At 39.4% G+C, this 11051-nt stretch overlaps 1 protein-coding gene across 2 annotated transcripts in view; it reads left to right on the forward strand.

The window, feature by feature from the left end:
- Positions 1 to 11051, forward strand: part of SOS2 (SOS Ras/Rho guanine nucleotide exchange factor 2) — a 41908-nt gene extending 30857 nt beyond the window's left edge. For both annotated transcript variants that reach the window (XM_032236881.1, XM_032236892.1), the window contains exons 17-23: positions 1242 to 1359; positions 2422 to 2594; positions 4007 to 4123; positions 5438 to 5699; positions 6164 to 6208; positions 7588 to 7697; positions 8630 to 11051. In XM_032236881.1, the coding sequence (XP_032092772.1) occupies positions 1242 to 1359; positions 2422 to 2594; positions 4007 to 4123; positions 5438 to 5699; positions 6164 to 6208; positions 7588 to 7697; positions 8630 to 9130 (1326 nt within the window). In that variant the 3' untranslated portion in view covers positions 9131 to 11051. The remainder of the gene's footprint in view (positions 1 to 1241; positions 1360 to 2421; positions 2595 to 4006; positions 4124 to 5437; positions 5700 to 6163; positions 6209 to 7587; positions 7698 to 8629) is intronic.

Consider the following 11051-nt stretch of genomic DNA (forward strand, 5'->3'; position numbering starts at 1 on the left):
CTAAAAATAAAAGAAAAAGAAGTGTTTTCGAACATGGGACTTGTTTTATATATGGTTGGATAGCAGAGATAGAAATTAGGAATGGAAAAAGTATTATAGTATAAAAATAAATTGATCCAGACAATACACTGTTCATTAAGCACTTATGTATCTAATGTGAAAATATATAAATAAATTGTTTTGATTTTGGTTTTTTTTTAAGTATGTATTAGTGCCAGCAGGCTTGACATGCTCCTGGCCAGATCTCTTAAGGATACAAAAGGAAGCCTTTGGGATCAAACTGAATAGGATCATGCCCATTTCACATAGCAGTGCAAGCTGAGTCTGGATGCTAATTAGGGGTGAAATTCAGCAGGTTTTGACAGGTTCTGGAGAACCAGTAGCGGAAATTTTGAGTAGTTCGGAGAACTGGCAAATACTACCTCTGGCTGGTCCCAGAGTGGGGATGGAATGGGGATTTTGCAGCATCCTTCCCCTGTCACGCCCATCAAGCCACGCCCACAAAACCAGTAGTTTAAAAAAAATGAATTTCACCACTGGTGCTAATTAACTAATCAAGGTTGCAGAGCTGAGGTTACTTGCAAGCAAGTAGCATCTTTGCCTGCACACACAGAAAAGTGGTTTAGGAAGAGACAGCTTATCCAAGCAATCTCTCCTATGCAGGGAAGGAAATTCCGGGAAGGAGGGAAAGGAATAAGAAAATAGGGGAGGGGGGGAAACAAGCTATGTACAAGACACTGGGTAACGCTTTCTTTGTTTGTCAACTTTGCATCCTCCCTTTTGTATAGGACTTCAGCGCATATATCACGTCACATCACAATATAATATGATAAATAATGATGAGCTTTTTTGTGCGGATTAAATAAGGTTTCCAATATGTGATAATATAAAGTAAATCCTAGCACCTAGCTCAACGTTCATTGTTCTATTTTACTCTGTTTACCAATTATTGAATTATTTTGCATTATACTTTAAGAAAAAATGTACATTTTATTATTTTATTTTACTACAGCTGTTGATTTCTGTCCTTAAAACATGTATTTTAATAACAAAAAGAGAATATATAACAGCCAAGATGATTATGTGTAAAGCATAATTATGGACAGCAAAGGCAAGTAATACTGAGAAATGATATAGACTAGAGAGATGTTGTAAAGATTTCACAATTTCTGGTCAGCATTGACTATTACACAGATATATCCTACAATATCAATATGTGGGATTTTTTTATCCAATATCAGGCACTGCAAGAAAGAAAAAAGAAAATTTTAGATGAAGCAGTAGAATTAAGTCAAGATCACTTTAAAAAATATCTTGCTAAACTCAAATCAATCAATCCACCATGTGTGCCTTTTTTTGGTAAGTTACAAAACAGAGACAAAAAAATGGCTGTATTTTATATTCCTGTTAATTCATAAATGATTAAGGAAATTATGACATTCTTTTGGGGTATTTTACAGTATCTTTTGAGAGCATGCTTTTCTGCTGAATATTTTTCTTTCCTTGATTAATTTTTGTATGAAAACCAAAATGTATTTAGATTTCAGATGATTGCTGAAATGCCTTCAGAGTATGGTTCCAAAGAAGTACCATGCTGACTAAATTTATTTTGTATAACATCAAATGCTATTTATTTTTTGCATATTTCAGCCCAATTTAGGGAAGAGGATCTAAAGACATAACATATTACTGAAAGGCATACTAGAAGTTAGCAAGCTTATTACTTAATGTTCCAAAGTAGTTTGGTGATGTGGCTTCTCTGAGGTGTCACTGAGTTAATTTTGTCAGGAAATTGAGTCAGTCTTAAGTTATGGTTGATCCAACAGAAGGTAGTAGTTTTTTTTGTGTTTTTTTTTTCATTTGCTGCTATTCGGAGTTGGACAGCAAAACTTTCACTTCCTTCTCACCATTCAGAAATGTATCAAAAGTTATTTTACGCTTGGGAGAAGTAGGTAGGGTCTGCAGAGGAGAAGAGGAATCTTCGTGTCTTTTTCTAGTGAACAGACATGGGTACAACTGTATGTCTCACTGTAAAATGTGCTATAAATTGTGTTCATAACCTGTTTTACATTCTTACTTAATAGGGGTTGCATGTGACTTATGTGGAATATTGCCCCTTATTTATGATTGGTTTTGATAATTTATTACACAGTGCAACAACCCGTGGAAATAGGTTGTTATTACTGGATGCAGCAAATTAAAAAAAAAAATTTCCCTAAAATGTCCATGTTGCATTCTCATAATATAAAATGTCAACTTCTTCTGCTAGATGTTCTAAAGCTCAAAAAAGTAGTGCAATACTTAATGTATAGTTAGAATTTAAGGCTAATTTTCTAAAGGAAGTGTCTCTGTTGTCATAAACAAAAAAGAGGGCATGGATGTGAAGAAGCTAATTGCATTTTGCCCTTTCTCTCTATTTAGGGATATACTTAACAAATATTCTAAAAACAGAAGAAGGGAATCCTGACTTCCTAAAAAGACAAGGGAAAGGACTGATCAACTTTAGTAAAAGGAGGAAGGTGGCTGAAATCACAGGAGAAATCCAACAGTATCAGAACCAACCTTACTGTTTACGTGTTGAATCAGACATCCGGGTAATTGGACAGCACTGCAGAGAGAGTTCCCTCTGAATTTGATAAGATGACAAATTGTGTTTTGGTACTTTGCTGATAACTAAGCCAGGAGTGTAGTGCAGCTGCAAAAAAGACAAATGCTATCCTAGGGTGCATTAATGCAGACAAAAGTAGGCAGATCACCGAAAATTTTCCACACTGCTCTCCCACATTCTGAGCACCATGTTTCATAACATACTGCCAACAACTAGGAGCAAATACAGAGGAGCGCTACCAGGAAACCCTTGTGAGGAACGGTTAAATTATCTGGATATGTTTAGCCCTCAGAAAATAAACTGTGCAGAGATATGATTGCCCCTTCAAAATAGCTGAAGGGTTGTCACTAGAAGTAGACATATTTTCTAATGATTAAAAGGCAATAATAAAACCAATGTGTTAAAAATATGGGGAAATGGATTCAGGCTAGATTTCAGAAGAATTTTCCTTATGGTAAAAGCTACCAGCCAGTCGAACAAGCTGCCACATAAATAAGTGGGTTGTCTTTGCTAGAGGTCTTCAAATGAGGTTGGAGAGTAATTTTTCAGCTGGTTTAAGTGGAGAGTTGTAGAGCTTTCTAAAGTCCCTTCCAATTATGTGATTGTATATTAGTGTTTTCTACAATGGTGAGGATTAGATTTAGCAGTAACTCATAAAGTGTCCCAAGTTCTTAGATTTTCTTTATGAAAATATCAGCTTGCAAAATTAGGTGGGCGTACCCTGCAGCCACCATTAAATTGAACTAGTTTCATATTTGCTTTCAGTTAAAAATATATACAAATATAGGTAGTCCTTGACTTACAACCATTTGTTTAACAGCAGTTCAAACTTATGATGGCTTCAGAAAAAGTGATTGAAACCTGTTCTCACATGACTGTTGCACTACCCCAGTTCAGGCATTTGGCAGCCTGCTTGACTTTCTGACCAGTTGCATAATACTGCAGTCATATGATTGTGATTTGCTTCCTTCCCAGCTGGTTTTTGTCAAAGTCAATTGGAGAAGCTGGGTTTGCTTAATGATCTTATGATTCTCAGGGATTCCAGTAAAAATGATCATAAAATTGGCTTTTGTCATGTGATACTCACTTAACAAATGCATTACTTAGTGACCAAAATTCTGATACCAATTGTGACTGTAAGTTGAGGACTTCCTGTAGAGCTATTTGTCCATTTCACATATACTGTGTACACATGCAGTCCCATCCATAAATAATTCCAACATTGCTAATGGTATGCGAGGAAATAAAATATGATACAATGTAAACTGATAGAGAGCCTAGGAACAAGAGTGATTTTTAGAATCTTGCTGGGATTGGGCGGGGGGAGGTTGGCATATGCTGACTGGAACTTTTTGTTATGATACGGTTAGTTGAAAGGTTACTTTTTTGTTTTTTCAGAGATTCTTTGAAAATTTGAACCCCATGGGAAATTACCCAGAAAAAGAATTCACAGACTATTTATTCAACAAATCTCAGGAGATTGAGCCCCGAAATTGCAAGCAGCCCTCTAGATATGTAAGTAGTCAAATAATGTACTGCTAGTTCTCAGTTAATGACAGTAATTGAGACTGGAATTTCTGCTACTAAGTGATGTAGATGTGATGCACAAGTTCATTTGATTACATCGTTTAGTAGCAGCAGTCCCAGAACTCTCCATTGCCATTGTTAAGGAATGATCAAGGATCACTGAATCCTACCATGTTTTCCCAAAATTACGACATGTCCTGATAATAAGGCCATGGCACATTTTTCTTGTGGGCAAAAATATAAGCCCTCCCTCACAAATAAGCCCCCTGGACAACCCTCCACCTCTGGCCAGGCAGAGCGCCACTCACCAACCTAGCAGTATCCCGAAGGTGCCAAGCCGCGGGAACCAGGGGGGAGGCAAAGCTGATCGCATTGCTTGGCCCTTTGGGATACCGCTAGGTTGGTGAACAGCTCTGTGCCCAGCTGAAGAGGGGGGTTGTCGGGTGGCTGCTCTCTTACAAGCGGGCTCCTAAAGAGCCGGGCATAGCCTCATGTGCGAATGGCTGTGTTGCGCTGTTGCAGCAGCACAACACAGCAGCCATGAAGCGACCAGGCTCACGAGCAGCCACCCGGCAAACCCCCTTTCCAGCCGGTCACAGCACAATTCACTGACCTAGGGTATCGCCAAGCCGCGTGAGCACCTGTTTGCCGTTGCCCAGCTCCCGTGGCTTGGCGCCTTCAAAATGCCAGTGAATGGCACTCTGCACGGTTGAAGAGGGGGGGTTGCGTGACCGGCTGTTCTGCTCTTGCTCTCATGCCTCCCAGCCTCACGATGCCCTGGTCCAGCTTTCTCCCCAGAGCCAGGGCACCTCCAGTGCTGCCGCCACTGCTGTATGCTTTTTCTGCGGCTTCCAAACCGAGTCTTCTGGCAGTGGCCGCTCTGGGCATACGCTCTATGGTTGTGGGCCAGCTGCTGGCAGAGCATACAGAGTGTTCTGAATTATTTCACATAATTAATGTAAGCATAATTAATGCTTACATTAATTTAAGCCCTCAAAAGATGCTTTGTTTCCAATGGAGAACTGTATTTCAAAGCAAAAGGAAAATTTTGCTTCCTTCTCTATCGGAGGAGATATCAAAGGCATGCAATCAAATGCAGTTTGAAGAGACGTATTGTTGGAATTAACATTTCATTCTTAAAAGCAAAAGATGGCTTAGGAAGGAAAAAAGCAATTTTCTTAGTTTAGCATGATTAGTCTTTTTTGCATTGATTTATTTCCTTGTATTTCTAAAACATAAAGCAAAATAGCTCAAAGAAACAAAAGGGAATAAAACCGTGGGATTCTTCTCTCTCTCTTTTAGCCTAGAAAAACCAGCTACACTCTAAAATCTCCTGGAATAAGGCCAAATACTGGCAGGCACAGTTCCACATCTGGCACTTTGAGAGGCCATCCAACTCCTCTTGAAAAGGAGCCCTATAAGATTAGTTTTAGCAGAATCACTGAAACTGAACAGGAGTCTGCAGCATCAGCACCAACCTCACCAAACATCCCATCCACTCCTCCAGTGTCTGCGTCATCAGAAGTCAGTGTATTCATAGACATTGATCTCAATAGCTCCTATGGTAAGTATTCTGAATTAACCTTACATTCTCAAATTACAATAAAACTAAAGTAGAATTATCTTTGGACAGATCTCATGTCATGGAGATGGCCTGATTATGCCACTGATCAAATAGTTGGTTAGGTATGCCAAATAGTGCACATAACAAAACCTGTATCAATAGCAAAAAGAAAAGAGTATGAGGACTAGTCCTCGTCTTTTTACAGCCTTTCCCTATCTGCATCATCAAATGTGCCCCAGCAATCTCTTTTCCGTTATGTGTTCATTGCATGGCCTTTTTCTGATCCCCAGACTATACCCGAGGCAGCCTTAAGTTATCCTTAGGTAATGTTTTGTCAAGTTCAGGTGAAAAAAGTTGTGTTACTTACAATTAACGATACACTTTTTCTCTTAGCTTTATTTTTGGTTCTAAATATTTCGGCAAGGAAAAGCCTTGATTGTGTCCTTTCTGCCTTTTCTCCACAGGTAGTAATAACAGCATATTTGCTCCTGTCCTTTTGCCACAGTCAAGTAAGTATTCTGGTTGTTCCTTAGAATCCCATTGTCTCTTTGTATATGTATGTAAAAGAACAGCAAGAGTCACTCTAACCCTAAAGTTGTATATCCTTGGCCCTGACTAAAGCTAACAAGGGGAATAACCAATGATCCAATTAACATTTTCTGATCCTTCTGGGGAGGTTGGGGCTTTGGGGGCAGTTTTGAGGGAAAATATGAGCGCCTTAAAACTTGGTGAGACTTCAGAAAATGCCAAACTTCCCCACAAAATTAGAGCAATTTCTTCCTGGTTTTTTTATAGTGAATGTGCACAATGATTTCTTGATAACATTTATATTTGGCCAGTTTGGTATATTGGTTAAGGTGCTGGCCTTGAAATGCGGAAACTGAGCTCTAGGCCTTTCTCGATGAAAGCCAGCTGGGTGACTGTGAACCAGTCACCCGCTCTCAGTCCAACCAACCACATAGGATTGTTGTGGGGAAAACAGGAGGCAGGACTATTAGGTATGTTCACTGTGTTGACTTGGGGTGTGTGCCTGTGTCTGTGTGTGTGTATAATAATATGGCCACCCACCTCAAACAATATGACTCTAGATGGTGTACAAAATCATTTAACAGAAATATAAAGCAGCACTAAAACAAAAAAATTAAAAGGCTATCAGAATTAAAATGCATCCTATCTACCAGGAGTTTGCTCATTTTGATCCAGCTCTTAACTGTCTTTGTGGTCAAAAGTCAGTTAGGTACCCAAAACTATTGCCATTGTTTCCCTTGATCTCACTACTGTAAACTTCAAAATACTAAAAAATTTCAGCTCCATTCACAGTAGAAAACTGCAAATGTCTGTCCTAAAGACAGAAGCTAATAAAATACAGGTAGAGAAAGCAAAACATAAACAAAGATATACAGGTAGTCCTAAACTTACAACCATTTATTTAGTGACCATTCAAAGTTACAACAGCACTCAGAAAAGCAACTTACAACCATTCTTCACACTTACAATATCATAGCATTCCCACAATCATGTGATCAAATTTTGGGCTCTTGGCAACCAAGATGTATTTATGACAGTTGAGCCTCCTGGAGTCATGTGATTGCCATCTGCAACCCTCCCAGTTAGCTTCCAACAAACAAAGTCAATGACGGAAGCCAGTCGCTTAATGACCACATCATTCAATTAACTGCAGTGATTTGCTTAACCATGGCAAAAACTGTTGTAAAATATGAACTTAGCAACCGCCTTGTTTAGAACTGAAATTCTGGTCTCAATTGTGGTTGTAATTCAAGAACTCTCTGTATTGAAAATAGAAAGGGCTTATACATTTCATAAATAAGGTTTCAAAAGATTCAGGGTACAATCACACATTCTTAATTCTCTCTGTTTTATTCTTCAGAATCATTCTTTAGTTCATGTGGAAGTTTGCATAAATTAAGTGAAGAACCCCTGGTTCCTCCTCCTCTGCCACCTCGCAAGAAATTTGATCAGGAGCTTTCCAACTCAAAGGTAATCTTCCATTTAAAAGCAACTTCTTTATGTGTACAATATTTATAGATTATAAGCAAAGCAGAGATCTTGTAGCTGTGTATGATTTTATATCTCACTCCTCAATCTCCCTTTCTGTGAATGTCCCTTTCTCTTTCTCTTTTTTCTGTGTACATTTGCAAGTGCCTCCCCTCAAACCATCACATACCCTTTTGCTTGGTACTCCGCTCATGTGCCAATTTCATGTCTGCTGCATTAACCGTCTCAAACATGGCTTGTTGGTATTTCCAGCCATTTTAAAATACCGTATTTTTTGGAGTATAAGACGTACCTTTTTCCCTCAAAAAAGAAGCTGAAAATCTGGGTGTGTCTTGTACACTGAATACAGCATTTTTTGCCTCCCGAAACCCCGCCCTCTTCACCAAAACGGTCGTACATTACCTTTAGGAGGCTTCCAGAGTGCTCCTTGGGGCTGAGGAAGGCAGAAATGAGCAAAAAACGGGGTTTTTACTCAATTCCTCTCCCCCAGCCCCCAGGAGCACTCTATAAGCTTCCTAAAGGCTATGCATGCCCTTTTGGGGGGGGGGGGGAACGGGCCCGTTTTTGTGAGGTCTGCAGAGTGCAAAAACTTTTTTTTAAATTTGCCTCTTCAAAATATTGGTGCGTCTTATACTCCGAAAAATGTGGTACTCGTTTTTACACCTGAAATCCACTCATTTTGGTGGAACGGTAAACCATGAACTTTAAATCAAACTCTTTTACTCTCTGAGGTGTTAATATTCAAGTTCAAGCCTGATGAAGAAGAGGCATGGAATGTTGTATTTTGAGAATATCAGTGTTCTGATCCAGGAAGGAAATTTGAAGATAAAGACACATGAGGGTTAATGCAGGTTCTTGCTCAAAATAATTTACATTGGGGACAGTTTGAATGATTCTGCTCATATGTGTTTCAGGGTGGTTCCAGATCTGATGATGATCCTCCTGCTGTCCCCCCGAGACAGCCACCTCCTCCAAAGATACAGCCACGAGTCCCAGCTTACACTGGTTTGTTTGATCAGCCATTGCAAAGCCCTCCACCACCTCCACCAAGAGACCCTCTGCCTGACACTCCACCTCCCGTGCCCCTTCGCCCTCCAGAGCACTTTGTGAACTGCTCATTCAATCTTCAGCCTCCCCCTGTGGGACACTTTCACAGAGAGTCCGACTGGCTCCGGGAAGTTAGCACATGCCCAAACTCCCCCAACACTCCTCCTGGCACCCCATCACCTCGAATATTGCGTCGCTGGTGCATGCTCAGCCCAAACCTTAATAGCCTTGCAGCACCTCCAGTCCCACCTCGCCAGAATTCCAGTCCTCAGCTACCAAAACTGCCACCAAAGACTTACAAGAGGGAACTTTCTCACCCTCCTTTGCACAGACACTCTTTGCTAGAAAATGCAGAAACTCCTCAATGACCTTCGTTATGTAGTCTTTGACACTGGAATAGCAGCTCCCAGCTTTACAGTTTCTCCTTAATTTATTCCAATGACACCATTTATTTGAGCCCTTCGTCAGGCAAACACATGGCAGATCAAGACTCATCCTCAAGCATTGGAACAACAGCAGCCTTCAGACTCACTCTAGCCTCTTTACTCATACCATCAATCTTCTCCTCAGGGGATCAGTAACACTGCCTTCTCCTCTTCCTCTTCAGTGCTGTGACAAAGAAAACTATATTTTGCACTGCAAATGACACACTACATTAATTTTAAACTGACATCAGTTCATTGCACTGAGCCAAAACAAAAGTGGTTGCTCGTGGATTTTTTATTTCCAAACTGGAGCATGAGCAGCCTTTTCTCTCCATGTGTGTCTGTGTGTGCGTGTGTTTTTTTAAAGATGCAATTAATTGGAGAAACGTCTCCAAACTGGTGTCTTTAAGCTATATCAGGACTGCAATCCTAGCCAATATGGCCTTCTAGAAAGCACCAGGTAAGATGCATTGAGAAGTACTCATGAAGCATTCTCACCCAAGCCAAGTTACAGTGAATAGATTCATTTCAATGTGATTTACCTGGGAGAACTTTCAAGTGGATGTGCCTAATTGATGCCATAATTGATGGACTTCCCACCAAACATGAAGACCTATGTCATCTTTCTAATTTTGTTTTTATAAACCTATTCAGATACTTTCTTTTCAGGAAAAAAATTAAAATCAAGAAGTTTGCGCTAGACCATTATATTGCTGTTGTTTTCAAATGTTAGGTGACATCATGTCTTAATTTTTGTAGTTTTGCTGCTGAAATTGGGAAAAGATAAGTGACTAAACCAAGAGAGTGCACTACAATTGGCCCAATTAAGTGAGAAGCAGAAAAGGGTCTGCTTCATCCACCTGTTCAAGGAGAATTTAGCATGTGTGTCCTATTCAGTTGTGCCTTCATTGTTTAAACAAGCGGAGGTGTCTTAAGCTAAAAAGTTGCCTGCTGTTTTGGCCAACAAAGCTATTGCGCCATATTATGTACAGTTGTTTATAATGTATAATTTACAAAGTAATAACCTGTATACACTTCTGTGACTTGAGGCCTCTTCTGTTCTTTCTGTGCATTATACTATTGTAAGCATTTCTCTACATATTAGTGATGAAAACCATATTATAATTACCCTTCTTTCCTCAAATTAGAGCTTTACTGTCATTATGGGGTCCCTCCTGAAAATGTAGTGTTTAAACCAGCAGATATTGAAGAATGCTATTTTGGACTCTTTGAAACTTAAATGAGACCTTCCTCTGGCCAGTTGAATTCTGTTCTTTTCCATTCAAGCTGGCATATTAAATGAGTCTGGTTCACGTATTAAAAATGAACTGAAGAGAGTCTGGTAGCACCTTTTTCAATTAACTTTTTAAAAAAAGCATAAGCTTTCATGAGCCACAACTCACTTTATCAGATGTGTAGAGTGGCTAGACCTTGTCCACTTAAGATGGATGGACTTCAACTTTCAGAATCTCTAGTTCATGCTGGATCAGCCAGTCCACACAACCATGGCTAAGGTTGATAAACTGGGATAGACTGATATAGGATTTAAATAGGGATGATAGGAAAGGAGGTTATGTAGATACAGGTTACCTATGAGACTTATTAGTAGTATCTTATTAACAACTGTTGTGTTAAAACCCCTTTGTTGATATCTTGAGCTTGCCTGAAATCTTTTGATGTATAGGTAATAGACAGACTAATGACCACAATTGTGACTAGAACCTATGTTGTCATTGTGATCATAAGTCTAGTCAAACCTAATTTTATGACTATTTTTAGTCATAAAATAAATCATCAATTGTTGATTGGGCATTAAATAAATTCCACAAATGTTAAGCAAATCCAGCTTCCCCAATGGGTGTTA

This window comes from Thamnophis elegans, chromosome 1 (genome assembly GCF_009769535.1).
Source record: "Thamnophis elegans isolate rThaEle1 chromosome 1, rThaEle1.pri, whole genome shotgun sequence".
Lineage (NCBI taxonomy): Eukaryota > Metazoa > Chordata > Lepidosauria > Squamata > Colubridae > Thamnophis > Thamnophis elegans.